The sequence below is a fragment of the Phasianus colchicus genome, chromosome 6, assembly GCF_987193195.1.
Source record: "Phasianus colchicus chromosome 6, bPhaCol1.hap1.1, whole genome shotgun sequence".
NCBI classification, from domain to species: Eukaryota; Metazoa; Chordata; class Aves; order Galliformes; family Phasianidae; genus Phasianus; species Phasianus colchicus.
Window position 1 is genome coordinate 4,655,870 of NC_143441.1, and position 15,201 is coordinate 4,671,070.

The 15,201-nt window shown below is 36.9% G+C and overlaps 1 protein-coding gene across 2 annotated transcripts in view; it reads left to right on the plus strand.

Annotated features, from left to right (window-relative positions):
- Positions 1-15,201, plus strand: part of VPS41 (VPS41 subunit of HOPS complex) — a 107,899-nt gene that overhangs the window by 85,953 nt on the left and 6,745 nt on the right. For both annotated transcript variants that reach the window (XM_031599405.2, XM_090142228.1), the window contains 7 exons: positions 723-867; positions 2,098-2,139; positions 2,267-2,317; positions 3,960-4,097; positions 6,743-6,797; positions 7,795-7,935; positions 9,545-9,681. In XM_031599405.2, the coding sequence (XP_031455265.1) occupies positions 723-867; positions 2,098-2,139; positions 2,267-2,317; positions 3,960-4,097; positions 6,743-6,797; positions 7,795-7,935; positions 9,545-9,681 (709 nt within the window). The remainder of the gene's footprint in view (positions 1-722; positions 868-2,097; positions 2,140-2,266; positions 2,318-3,959; positions 4,098-6,742; positions 6,798-7,794; positions 7,936-9,544; positions 9,682-15,201) is intronic.

Here is a 15,201-nt window from a genome sequence, read left to right on the forward strand (position 1 = left end):
GCAAAGAGTTTAGTATGAGATTGGATTTGCTACTTCACTTTCCAAAACAAATAGCTTACGTTTCTCTCTGTGCTGCCTGAGGAAGTCTTTTTTGGGAAGAGAAAAATAGCAGGAAGATAATCTGTTTTTTTTTTTTCCCCTCTGTTTCAAAAATAGTATATTTGAGTTTACTGCATGGCTGGAAATATGTGACTAGAAAATGTGTTAAAACTGATCTGGTTCTAAAGTACTTCTTACAAGGTTACAATCAGCCTGATGCCCACCTATATTAAGTTATCTTCATACACCCTCTTTTGAAGAAGGCAGAGCTACTGTCTGCTGCTCTGTTACTGTTTGTCCCAAAGTTTTAAGAGAACAATATGGGTTGTTTTTTTGTGTGTTCGGTTTTTTTTTTTTTGTAATTTTATTTTGCTCTGAAGTGGTTTTCATGTGGCTTCCAAAATTAGAAAAGCTAATGTTTTTGTGTAGCTTTCCTTGTGGTTTTAAAGCAGGAGATAGTGAAAATGCAGGAACCGCAGAACATAAATACTGTGACTGTTACATAAATGGAGTTGCACAGTGCTATTCCTCATCATTAAAAAAACTGGCAACTATTCAAATATTCATAAAATCAAGTAGCAACCTAATATGTTTTGTATTCTGACATATACTTATTTTTTTTCCCCTCAGAGGTGATTTTCTTTCACTTAGGTCACATAAATTATAAGGTTGCTTTTTGGCAGGTATACTTATGATCAGCGCTATGGCAGAGCCCTAGAAATTTACCTAACTCTGAGACACAAAGACGTCTTCCAGTTGATCCACAAGCACAATCTGTTCGGTTCCATCAAAGATAAAATTGTTCTGCTCATGGATTTTGATTCAGAGGTATGGTGCTTTTAACATTCACTTTCAGCTAGAGATATCTTAACAAATTGTGAATAAATTAGTTTAAAGATAGCAGTGAGGCGTAGAGTTTTTTTCTGTGTCTGGATACATTCTGAGACAAGGAGATGTTTGCCTGGATTGCATAGTGATTAATCCAAGGATGAAATTTTTCTTTTATATTTCCATTTGAGTATCACTCACAGTGAGAAGAGTGCCAGTTCTGAGATCATTTTTGTAGGTAGACTTACACAATGATATTTTTCTGCGTTTCTCATCAGTTCACACTGCTGAGGAGCCAAATTTAGCAAGCAGTTAATCTGTTGTGAGGCATATTTTGAATGTATTTTGCACTTTTTTTCATTGTAATTAATTACTCTGTTTCTGGAAGTTTGTGTAGTCATTAACTTAAATCTCAAAAATCCAGAAGTGTGCATATGGTGCCAAATTCAGTCTTCTTTCTTCCCAGTTGTCTAAAACCTCAGCAAATGAGCGTGCTGGGAAAAGAATCTGTTTGGTACTTGGGGAAACAGTCTCTATGATCCTTGGGAGAAAACAAGTAGATCATCAGTTTCTGTGCAGCTGTTGTTTCAGCACTGGAACTAAAATATGGAGCAATCTATACCAAAGATGATAATTTGGTATAGTGTATCATTTAAAAAAAATAAATATAGTAAGTTGTATCAAGCATCTGTGAGTTTATTTTATTGAACCAAAATTTGATCTTAAAAGTGGAAGCAGAGCAGGCACCCTGATGACTACTATTGTTTACATGATCTTGGCTGCTCCTGTTACAGTAGCAGTGTGCAGATAGGCTGGAGGAATCCAATTGTAAGGCAAGTTGAGCTGTGTGTTTCCTTTACAGCCATCACCCTGCAGCTGACTTTTGCATTGGGACAAATTGTATTTCTTCAGTATTTGCCTATGGCCTTTTATGGGCCATGATTCAATGGGCGTATTTTACCTGCAGTGTAAGTGCACAGAATTGATTACTGTTAGTGTCTAAACTTTGGACAGGTATTCTGGAAAAGTACATTATGTGTTTGTTTACCTGTAATGCTCTGCTGTTGGAGAGTGCTGTTGTTATGCAAACTGCTTTCTGAATTAATGCTGCTGAAAAGAATAAGTCTGCATTGTCCATCCGATACCCATCAGTGAACAAACATAATGCTGTAATCAAGACTGACAAAATGTGCATACCTTTTTCTTACCTGGATTTTTTCTTTACTTTAGAAAGCAGTAGACATGCTTTTGGATAATGAAGATAAAATTTCTGTGAGTATGACAAGTTCATGATACGGTGATCCAGTGCTGCTTGCATTTTTCATCCTCTTTTCAATCCTGTGAATGTGATGTTCACAGAGATTTGCTAATCTCTTGGTTTTTGTTTGTTTTCTTGCAGATTGACAGAGTTGTTGAAGAGCTAGAAAACAGACCTGAACTACAGCATGTGGTAAAAACTTCTATATTCTACTAGTTTCACTTTGAACTGGATAAGATATTTGCAGGACACATCTCTTATAGATCACCTTTCCTTCGAGGACAGGCTGAGAGAGCTGGGGCTCTTTAGCAAGGAGAAGTCCACGAGGTGACCTTATAGTGGCCTTTCAGTATTTAAGGGGAGCTACAGGAGAGGAGACAGGCTCTCTAGCAGGGTCTGTGGTGATAGAACAAGGGGAAATGGTTTCAAGCTCAAAGAGGTTAGATGTAGGTTTTTTTACACTCTTTTACAATGAGAGTGTTGTGGCACTGAAACAGGTTGCCCAGAGATGTGGTTGATGCCCTGTCCCTGGAGACTATCAGTGTGAGGCTGGTTAAGGACCTGGGCAACCTGATCTGTCTGTGGTGTCCATGTTCATTGCAGGGGAGTTGGACCTAGATGAGCTTCAGAGGTCCCTTTCAACTCTAAGGATTCTGTGATCCCATGTGTGTATGCTGTCAATGTGCACGTGATACTGAAATTCCATAAATCATCACAACCAAAGTGGCTACTTCTGCTCAGCCACTTTTTACCACAGTCATAGCATTTTTACAATAGTAATAATCTTGAAATATATACATGTGAGAACTTGGTAATGTACTGCTTTTTGGTTAACATCCTCTGAGGTATTCCTTATTAGCATTGCAGATGCTTGTCCTCTCTGGTCATTTCCTTCTTGCTTGCTTCTCACTTCCTCTTTCAATACATAGAAGTGGGGTTGGATGTTGGATGCAACTCTGAAACACATTTTGCTGTTCCATAAAGACAATGAACTCCTTATCTTTCTAGAGCAATAACTCCCATACTCTGCAAGACTGTTCTGCTTTGTGCAGAATTACAATGCATCAGAACAACTGTGGCTCCAAATTGCTATTCTGAGAGCAACTCTTCAGTTGGAGCGTGCTGTTGGTAGAATGCTTAACATGTAACTGTGATCTTGGGCTGTATTAGGGAGGGAAGTTTTAACTTGCTGCTGTGTTGGGGCTCAAGGCATCGATCGATCTGCTGGAGAGAGTGAGTTTATGAGTTAGAGATCTGATTATAGCAAACAACTCTATGAAGTGTGCAGCCTGCAGCCCAAGAGCTTTTCGAAGAAGATGCCCTCAGTTTATGGAGGGCATGCATTTGTTTCAAAGTGTGGAGTCTGCTTCCCTTTGGATACAAGTGACCCTCCAGATTATTCTTAAGTCTTTTTTTTTTTTTTTGCTCATAGAGGAAGAATGGCCTTCAGCTCTCTATTTATAGTACCAGTACTTTGGTTAAAATGTTCATCATTTAAACTTACCCACAGTGGCCAAGCATATCTAGATAAATAAATGTTTCACTTGATGTATTTCTCCAAAGTTTTCTATAAAATTCAAAATCTGTGAAGATTAAAGGACATGTACTCAAATGTTGCTAAAAATGTGTTTTACAGAGTTAATGGAGTTAATGGAGAACGCTGTGATTAGACTACTATGGGGAAAAAAAAATTAGCCTTTTGAATCAGGATTTAATCTTTGTGCCTTTTAGTATGTGTTAGTATATTCCTGAGGAATTGATGAAGGGTTTTGTATACAGTCCAAATAATGTTATGAGAGAGTTTCTGAATTTCATTTCTTTTTTTGATTCTTAGTATTTGCACAAGCTTTTCAAAAGAGACCACCATAAAGGACAACGGTATCATGAAAAACAGATCAGTCTTTATGCTGAATATGATCGTCCAAATTTACTGCCATTTCTCAGAGACAGCACACACTGTCCACTAGAGAAGGTAAGCTCCATAACACAAGTCACGGATTTTTACATCTCATGCTTGTAGAATTGTACATTTGTAAATATGTCTGGTACTGCCCTCTACTGCCAAAAGGAGGAATCCTTTGGCTTTGTGATCATTACCTGCAGAAGTGATGCACCTTCTCCTGGCTGGTAGCAAAGACCTTTCTCTTGTAGCTCAGAATGCAGGAATCTGAGATGGTTTTTAAGGCAGAAGTTCAAAATTCACACTTGATGCATGCCTGAAGCATCTTTATTCATCAGTGCCTGACTAAGGCAGTGGCTTGTGGTTGCAGTAAATAAACAATTGTTTTGAAAAATCTAAGCATAGTCAGTGTTAGATCTTGAAAAATAGATCACCTTAACTGTATGTTTTCTAGCTTTATATTCTAAGGTTCTGAGTTGTTTTCAAGTAACTTACACAATTTAACAGCCAGTAAACTAACAGAGCCAGAAATATTTTGACTTTGTACTTTTGCTAGCAGACTGGGAATTTTACAGTGTACTGTGTTGCCATCTTCTTTATCCTTTTTACATTTCCCCCCTCCTTACTTTGTCTCATCAAATATAACGGACTAATGAAGCTCGTGGTTTTTTGTTGTTTTTTTTTTTTTTAATTTAACACTTCTGAATTAAAGTGAATGGAATGGAAATTTGAGTTTTACTCTTCATTTGGGTCAGTATTTTATTAAAGGTGTTTTTGCTGTTAAGGTCTAATCTGCTCAGCCAAGCTGAAAGTTTGCCTCTCTGGATGCAGATGTAGTGATGACACTTGTGGAACAGTTTAAAAGTAATATCAAATACTGTAGTTTATGTGGTTGACACTTTAAACAGAACCATTCATAGCACCTCTCTTATTTTGCTTGCTTTTTTCAATTGTCAGTCAACTTTTCTGTGCAACACAGGAAAATAAAACAGTGTTAAGACTGCAGCCTTCGTCTTTGTTAAAATTGTCCCAATTGTTCCAAAAACTACATTATTTCAGTGATGTTTTTAGGCAGTGAGCTTGGTAGGGCTGCCAGACAGAGACTTTAATCAATGATGTTTACTTTTTTGACTGTGATTCTCTAAAATCTAGTATTTTTTATTTATTATCTCAAAATCTAGTATTTTGACATATGTATTATTTGCATGATCAGGGTTTTATGTGTCAAACCTTACTTGCACATTTTTTTCTTTCGATGCAAAATAACTGTAGTTATTTCAGGTCCAGCTGTCTATGTTCCGTGGTTGCTGGTGCAGAAAAGCATTGATGCAACCACATTGTTGGCACTGCTTTAGTCTGTAAACAAGAACATGTCAGAGATCCAACCCAGCCCTTTGCTTCATACACACTTCCATGTCAGGCACCATTTGGTCAGACTGCCCCTCTGCTGCCATCTGTTGCACAACCACAAAATATAATGGAATATTGGTGGGAAGGTTCAACCCCTTCTGCTGTACCACCACCATCTGTCTCTGATGTTGTGGGCCAACACTGAAAAACAGAACACGTTACCTTTGGATCAGGCTTTGTACTTTTTACCATAAATGCCCTAGAGCAATGCTTTTTGCTACATACGTAAATTTGCTCCAAGGACATAAAAGGGAGAACCATAATTTCCCAGGTCTTCAGTTTCTGTTAAGCTGATTCCAGTGCTGTGTGAAAATTGAAAGAAAAAAACAATTTGAACAAACTCATACTTACTGCTGCCATAAATAAATGATAAACAATGCAAGAAGTCATTCTATTTCTCTAAAACTAAGCCACTGCTTTCAAGTGCAGTTTAGCAAAGCTCATGTAAAACAAACTGAAGAAAAGAATATGACTGTTCCCTCTTTTCCTCTAGAGGGAGCATGGCAGTCACTAAATGTGCAGCTTCCAGAAATACTGAAAACTTGGTAATTTGTACTTTAATTTCTAAGTGGAGAGAAAAAAGGTTATCAGCTCTGTTTATAATATGTTCATTGCTAATTATTTATACCTTCAAGTACCCAAAGTATCTGGTTGTGAAATCACTACACTGCCCCTGAAATTCATTGTGTATATATTTAGACTTCGTAGTAACCCATCTGAAACAATTTGAGAATAGAAGGAAGAGTTCATTCCTACCTCTATCTTATGTATATGTATATCTTATGTATATCTTTATGAAGATATAGTTTTGATTTCCAAGTATGAAAATATTTATTTGGTGAACAATTAATTTCAATTCAGTGAGTCTTGAGTTTGCTTTCTGCTTCTAGGTTGTAAACAGATGTGGCATCATTTATGGCACACCCAGTCCTGCCTGATTTGCATTGCTAAGAACTTACTGGTAATCAGTTTGGTAATTGTAGTAACTGGGGTGTTTTTCAACTGTGCACAGGTTCTGTGACTGCTGAGAGCTAATGTCATGGGCAATTACAGAATCTCTGTGTAGCTGAAGAACATCCCAGTTACTAAAATTATTTGATCTTAGAGAAAAAAGCGAAAACTGCCACTTTTAATTAATGCCAGAGGACCTGATGGTGCATGTTAAGGAAGCTGTATTCCTGTCAAAATGAGTAATGCGACTTCATGGAAAAGTATCCTTTAGTTTCTTGTAGCATTTGTGATCAATAAAATATCTTGTTACATGGTTCCCTGTATTCTCTTTCTTTCTTCTCTTGTCTTAATTCAAGGCTCTAGAGATCTGCCAACAGAGAAACTTTGTAGAAGAGACAGTTTATCTTCTGAGTAAGTATCTCTCACTGTGATAAATTACAACATGCTTTTAATCTTGTCATGAAGTTTATGCTGCAAAAACGTGTGATGTATTGTCTACTGGCTTTTAACACACTTCCCAAAGACAAAGTTGGTATGCAGTCAGTAAGACCAAATAACATGATTTGGAAAATAAAGGAATTGATTATTCATATGATATGATTTTGAGAGAACCTCCAAGAGAAGAGTTATTCTCTCTGTTTGAGGACAAGGAAGAAATAAAACAGGTCTTACTCCGAGCACATTCCAGGAGCTTAATGTTACCTTTTGCTTAGGCAGAAGGTTTGCTAGTGCTGGCTTTTTCTTATTTAAAAAAATAATTTTAAACTATTCAAACATAAATTAACTTCCCCACCTCTGAATGGGAGCCGTTGTATGACTCTAAGATTTGTATGTGTGTTCATGTATTAATCATAATCAGAATGGAAAGTGTTTATTACTGATATAATTGATCTTTTTTTTTTAATAAGAACATTTTGTGGAGCATTTGAGAGCAGAGTAGAGTTTACTCATGGATTTACTTAAAGAACAGTTCAAAGCTACTGCTTCCTCCCTCTTATTTTCCATGAATGTAAGCTGAACTATACTTAGAGCAAGTTAAGTGTGTTCATAAAAATTCTTAACAAGAGGTAAATCATCTCAAAGTTCATATGCATGCAAACATACGTACACATGAGCACACTTCACCTTATGTCAGATGTTGCTGCAGTTTAGAGCCCCCAGTGTGACCCACCAAGTCTGTAAGAATGAATCTGGGTCCCAGTCCAGCAAAGTACTCTGTGCACATGTTCAGGTGATACTGATAGCTCTGGAATAACCTTTCCTTTCATCAAGTTGATTAGATTAGGTTTTTAATGTGGGGGAACTTATCACTTAGAAAATTCATAAGGAAAAAGCAACAAGAGCTTCTTAAATGCTTATCAGTACTCAGTGCTTTAGGTTTTATAAACTCTTTATTTTATCCTTCTAGGCAGAATGGGTAACAGCCGCAGTGCTTTGAAGATGATAATGGAAGAACTGCAAGATGTAGATAAAGCTATTGAATTTGCCAAGGAACAAGATGATGGAGAACTTTGGGAAGACCTCATCTTATATTCTATTGACAAACCACGTAAGCAGGATAGTTTCTTAGCCTTTCCTGTGTATTTTTTGTGGAATGCTATTACAGGTAAAGGATTGAATTATCCACATGCATGTTAGCAAAGGCATTTTTGGATCATCAGGGAGATGTTCTGGTTTGTAGAGCATGCCTTATCTCCTCCTTCTGAGCATAGAAGCTTCCCACAAGGCAACATGTGGGCATGCTATAGGATGAGTACATAGAGATTTAACACTTGACAAAGCTCTAGGCAGTTATGTCCTTAATGACAAAGTAAGAACAGAATGGTACTTTTAATTTGGCACTGTATGAAGCTTTATTTTTAGGCACCCTCATAATAAGCCCTGATGTTTACTACAGCTGCTTCCCTTGGAAATTTTGAAAATGGAGAGTCTTCACCTATCTGTCCCTCAGTTGTTGTTTTATTTCTGTGTCATCAATGCATGATCTATAATAACAAGAGCATTTTTGCTCTTTATCCACAATATGAACATCTGCTCAAGTTTAAAGTTCAGATGGAATCAGAAGCTGTCAGAATTTTCTTAACAGCATCAGTTTTGTTCAGGAAGCAAACTCAGAGGAGTTCATATAACTGGGAAAATACAGAATTATTTTAACTACAAATTTTGTTAGTTTTGCAATCTCTTTTGGTGCTTTAAATCAAGACTCAAAAATCTCTGTGGGGATCTCTTTTTCCAAAGGATTGAATGTCTCATAGAATTAACATCAGAATAAATGTATTTTCATCACTTGTCCACTAATTCTGACAAGCAGCCGCAACCAAAATCTGTTACTAATTTGGAATTATGATGTTGTCAAGTTATCTTACCAACAGAAATCCCTATCTAAATGTAATTCCTCGCTAAAAACACTGCTCCAGTTATTGACAACTTTAGAGGAAAAGGAACTCAAAGCATATACAGTTATCTCCATTCCATCTGCCGTTAAGCAGAGCAACTCCAGTGGTGTTCCTTATTTTTGGGCTTTGAAGAAAAACATTCAGAACAGTTCAGTTGGAAGGACTGAAGGACCTTAAAAGATCACTGTGTCCAACTTCCTGCTAACTTCAGTGCTGACCGAGTTAAAGCATGTTATTGAGCACTGAGGTCAGCTCTCAGTCTTACTTGAAGTTCATCCTTCTATTTCATTTAGCCAGTTGCATTTCAGGAAGTTGGACATTTGTATCCATCTTGTCACTGTCGAGAAACATGTTTCCTTGAAGTTAAGTGCTTGCAAATACACTTCTTAATCCTGCAATTTAGAATAAAATATTCAAATAATGAAGTGAATTTTCTACTTCTATTTGTACAAGTACTTTTTTATTAAATTGAAATGTGTTATTCACTTGTGGTTTTGATGACTTGCTCTGGCTACTCTGGTATCTGTTTTCCAGATACCTCTGGAGTTCTGTAAATAGGCAAACTGTGTCTTTATCTTCCCTAAAGGCCTATTTTCAAGTAAATGCAACTGTAAGAAAGATGTGAAGGCTATGTAAAAGTGTTTCAGTGCTCTCTCTGTAAAGAGCTGTCATAGAAACAGCCAAAGCCTGTCTGCCACTGAAGCATCCTTTATAAGGTGGATGGATTCTTTTCTTAATTTACTTGTTTCTTGTTTTTCACAGCTTTTATTACTGGTTTGTTGAACAATATTGGAACTCATGTTGACCCCATTCTTTTGATTCATCGTATTAAGGAAGGCATGGAAATTCCTAATTTGAGAGACTCGCTAGTGAAAATTCTTCAGGACTACAACTTGCAGGTAAATGCTGTGTTCTTCCTCTGAAGATTTTCAGAAAGACATCAAAGACCATTTCACCAGTGAGCAGCACAAGAAATGCTTGTCACCTAGGTTTGTTCATCTTGTTAGGACGTCATTATCGTAGTGACTCAGGATGAAACCTTGACAGAAAGGGTAGAAATTTGTCCAGATGAATACTTTTTTTCTCTGGATAGCTTCTGCCTCTTCTGAATCTCTCCCATACTGTCATAAGCATGGTGAGTAAGTAGAATTTTTGAAAGACTTGGATAATTTAGGTATTTCTTTTAGATCGTGACTTTCAGGATTTCTAAGAGAATAAGTGTCTTGTTCCTGTATACCTCTGTTTTTGGAAGGAATTACCCCCAACAGATAGGTACACGTTTGCATGTACTGCAGGTTGTAGCATTACTTGCAGGTTTTTAATTGACTTCATTAGATATTACTATCTTTCCAAAATAATGCTAGTAAAATAGCATCTTTTAAGCAGTTGCATATTGATCTTGTTTCTGTCAGTTCCCTGCTGCTTGGACTGCTGATCTCACTGTTCCTGCATTCTGTTGAAATCAAAATGGAACATTTTGTACCTCTGCACAGAGAGTGATAAAGTGCTGTTTGCATGTATGCAGTGTGTGTTAGTGGATTCAGATAAAGCTGACAAAATCATTTGGTCACAGTTTGTGGATGGAAGAATCATTTTGTCTTCAGATGGCTTTTAACAAAATTACTTTGCTATTAAAAGGATATATTTTACTTCTAGACCAGTATCTAAATGTTTTTTGTGCTTATAATTGAAATGCTTCATGGATTTTAAGTTAATTCATTTTGAAGTAGATCTGGATAGCTCAAGGGCTAAAATTTATATCTCTGAGGAGTAGAAATTAGGAGGCTTAATGTAACTTGTGCTTGGCTTTCTGGCACTATAGCAAGACAACATACCAAAAAAAAAAAGAAAATTAAGAGGACTACTTAAGAGACTGGGGTTTTTTTTGAGAATTATGAGCTATAGCTTAAAATAAGGCTGCTGCTGAAGTAGTACAGGTGATGTAAAGTGCACCATTATAAACAGATGGTGTCTCTGCACTGAAATTCAGAGATGTGATCGCAGCTCTTGGGTGCACGCTCACCTAAGCAGCTTTAATTTGGCACGGTCAGTTTTGTTAGCAGATCTGTTTCTGCATTCAGCACATACTTCAGGATACAGCTAGGACTTCAAGTAGATGTTTTAAGTGGCTGTTCCTAGCTGAGGGCAGTCCTGTCCTAGCTTCATCATGACTACTATGTCATTAGCCTCTTCAGAGCTAGTCTCTGCTCTGCTTGTATGACGCCTGGTCACACCTTTTCTTCACATTGTGTAGCTTCATGGTTTGAAATCCATGTTCTCTATTCTGGCCTGAGATAACTCTGTTCATTTTGGTAAAAAACTGATTTGCATCACATAATGTACCAGACACTTGAAACTTGTACAGCAATCCAGATTCCTTTGGTTAGCACTTTGTGATTTCATCCCTTCAGATCACCAGATCTGTATGTGCGTAAGTCTTACTATTCCCATTTTCAAAGACAAAAAAGGAAATCTTGTTTCTAGATCCACAACGGTCGAGCATACATGAACTTATAACCCATTGCTTCACTTGCAAGTCACTGCCAAAAAGGAAAACCATGCTTTTTATAACATCAGCTCCCCCAAAAGGTATTGCACATGGGCCTTTGTATTATTTGACTGACCTCATTTGCAAGCCTTCATAAGATTATTTTAGTACTTAAACAGGTACAGATTTCCTACTATATTCCTAAATTTCCTTTTCACGAGATGTGATTTTATGTATGTCCAGAATTTAAAAGCCTTCTTAGACTTTTTCTCTTTGAAAAAAATTCTTAACATCCCAACAAAATCAAGTGAATTAAATTGAATGGCTGCCAAAGCATGCCATATGTAGCTTACAGTGTGTGTTAGTGAATCCAGCAAACAAGTCTATTAATGTAACAAAATTTGTTTTAACTTCTTTCTAATCTGACATCTTCCCTGAATAATGTAAGTTTTTATCAAAGCTGGCATGTTGTAGATTGATTACTTCATTTTAACTTATTACCATCTATTAGATGAATGCTGCAACCATTGTATGTGCTACCCTAAGCTCACCTCAGCTTTAAAGTAAAGTGAATAATTCACAATTCTGTGAAGGGATTAGTACATTTGCTGCCAGCCAAACAAAAATGATACCAAAAGAGGTATTAGTTTTTCTATAAAAATGCAGATAATGTGAGACTTATCTCTTAGACAATCCATTCAAAAATGTATTACTAATTGATTTCTTTATGGTTTTACAGCTGTACTTTACAGTTCAGAATCTATTCAGCTACCTTATTATTCTTATAAGAATTATCTTTTTTTTTTAATTATTATTATTTTCCCATTTCTGGAAATGCAATTTTGCATGACCTATAGCTGAGTACAGGCTTCAGAATTTACCTAAGCAGTATAAGATGTAAGTGCTTTTCTGAATTGGGATTCAAACTCCAAGTGGTTATTGCCTTTTTTTGTTTTCCTTCCCTTTGAGAAACATTTTCTGTTCTGTTCTGTTCTGCTTGTCATTATCAACGTTAATGTATTAAAACCATAACCATAGTAGCAATTTTAGTATTTATATACCGTAACATTCATAGACAAAGTTATGATGACATGGCCTGTAAAGATAAAGTTATAACTGTTTGCATTTTAACAATATTTATCAAGTAAGCGTAGTCTAAAACATTTTTTTATATCTAACTCCTGAAATCTAATTCTTCAGTGCCATAAATTTATAAATGAAATAGACCACAAGCTACTTCATTTGAATTTATAAAGTCCTGAAGATAAGCTGTCTTAAAGAGAACCTGCAGTTTATTAAACTGACATGTTCCTAGCACATCTTCTATTCAACAGCAAATAAATCACCTTTCTCCAGTCAACGTTTTCAATGTAACTAATTATCATTCAAATCCATGGCAGGCTAACCAAATTGGCCTAAGTCACATTGATATCCTGAGAAAAGCTTAATGGCTTTCAGTTCTACTGCTTGCATGTTCAAAAACACAGAATCAAAACATAGCTGTCTCCATATAACTGAAAAGTTGTTGTCACTGTGACTTTACAAACTGATGTTATATTTACGTAGATAAGAGCACCTGCCAGCTACATGACCTTTGTTTCATCCAACAGTCCTTTTAAATTCTTAAAACTACAAGTATGTTTTTCTGCTGAAAGTTAGGATTCAGTTGGAATAAAAGCTTTTTTTATAATCTTCTGGAGACAAACTGTATTTAACTGGAGCTCCTCTACAAGAACATCTTCTTCACTCTAAGAACAAGAAAAAAATCAGTTCTGAACCTGGGGAAGTTTCAGTACTCTTCAGCAATAGTGAAATGTTTGACTGTGTGAGAATGTTTTCTCCTATGATGTCCAGCCTGTCTTCAGTCAGTAATGTATAAACTCCTATCATAAGACACTTCCTAACACAGATTTTTCCATCTGATGCATCTGCTTCACATTTCAGGGTAACAGGACTAAAAACAGGTCAATGGCTGCTGACACTCGTTTAGGCTTTTTGGACACCAGCTTCATACCCTCTCAGCCAAAGGCTGTGGTTGTTTGAAGACCATTCTAAAAATGCAAATAATGTGCTACTTAAAAGTAAGCATGGAGTTCGCCTGTTTTGAGCCCCTTAAGTGGATACAAACAGTTTAGATTTGTTTTGCATCAGAAAATACTGTCATTCTTAGGTAATTTATTTTACACACTGCAGATGTTGTTTCTGATATAGGTCTCTTCTGAGACCCATGTGGGTCTTCTGTTCCCATTAGGGCTTTTGCAGTGCAAATTTTTAAAATATCTCTTAGCAAACAGTATGAGGCCAGTACTGCTTTTGTTTGAAAAACATAGCAAAATGGACATTTACCATTCTGTGCAATGTATATATATTTTTTTCTAATGAAACTGATGCTAATTAGTTTCTTGGGGCTTTTTTTTAATACATCATCTCTGGACCATTATTCTCTCTGTAATGTGTATTTGGACTTTATATTTGCCTTCAATATTCAGTTCCCTGGGAATTAAATTGAAAAGAAATATGAAGTCTTGTGAGTTTGAGTCTCTGGTAACTGATAACACAGTGGCCTTAACTTAGGAGTCTGGTAGCATTTCTTAAGACAATTCTTAAATCATATAATTACAGCCTGTGTCTTCTATAGTTGTTATGTCACACTTAATTCTCACAGAGAAGGCTGATCTTAAATGTCCCTTATTTGTGTACTTCTGTGTTAGTTATGTCTGTTACATTTTCTGAATTTATAAAATAAGAGTCTGCCTAAGTGAAATACAAGAAATGCTTGTGTTTTGTTTTTTATTTCAGAATAGCCTAATTTTTTGACCTCTTTTTGACAGTTTTTAGTAAAAGATTTCAAAAGATTTTGGTATTCTTACATTGTTCTCCCCACATATTCTCAGTGGTCTTAGAATTTAAAAGCAAATTGGTTAGATTCAGTATCTCTAGGTTCTGTGAATTAGCCATTGTACTCAGATGATGAGTTATTGGTTTAAACTTTGATTGAACCTGCAGTATCTCTGATGGAGGCTGTCCATCCATAATTCTCCCATTCAAAGCATTCTGCTGTGAACCAGCAGACACCAGTGGTAATGATGAATGCTGATTGAAAGCAACTGCAGGAGCTGTTAGGGTTTTCCTCCTGGATGTGGATATGCAGCTGTTCAGACATCTTGGAGTCACTAGGGGACAGGTGGCAGCTTGCATAGTGAGACAGTCACCACTTGGTTGTAGTGACTCTTTTTCAACTCTTTGAAAGGACAGATAACAGCAGGGCAAGGGGAAATAGTTTTAACTTTAAGTTCAGGGAGGGAAGATTTAGGTTGGATGTCAGGGGGAAGTTCTTTATGGAGAGAGTGGTGAGGTGCTGGAACAGCTGCCCAGAGAGGCTGTGGATGCCCCATCCCTGGAGGTGTTCAAGACCAGGTTGGATGGGGCCCTGGGCAGCCTGGTCTAGCATTAAATGTGGAGGTTGGTGGCCCTGCATGTGGCAGAGGGGTTGGAGATTCATGATCCTTGAGGTCCCTTCCAACCCTGGCCATTCTGTGATTCTGTGACTAAACGTAACATACCTTTAATTAAAGTTATGATGCATTTTGGAGATTTTGGGGTAATTGTCCTGGAAAAACTTGGGCTTTGTTGAGTGCTAACCTGAGTCAAGACCCAAATGTATTCCTCATGCTTTGAGTATAACCTTCAAATTAACTGCATACTGCAGTGTTTTCCTTCAAAAGTCATGTTAAGCATATGCAAATCAGGACTTTATTAATTACGAAGAATGCTCCAAAAGTAATGCCTTTTTATGGCCCTGTCCCACAGCACTGGAGGCAGATGTTGGTGTGGCAATAAAGGTTGAACCTTCCCACTAATATTCCATTACATTTTGTTGCTATGCTACAGATGGCAGCAGAGGGACCATCTGTAGCACAGCAACAAAATG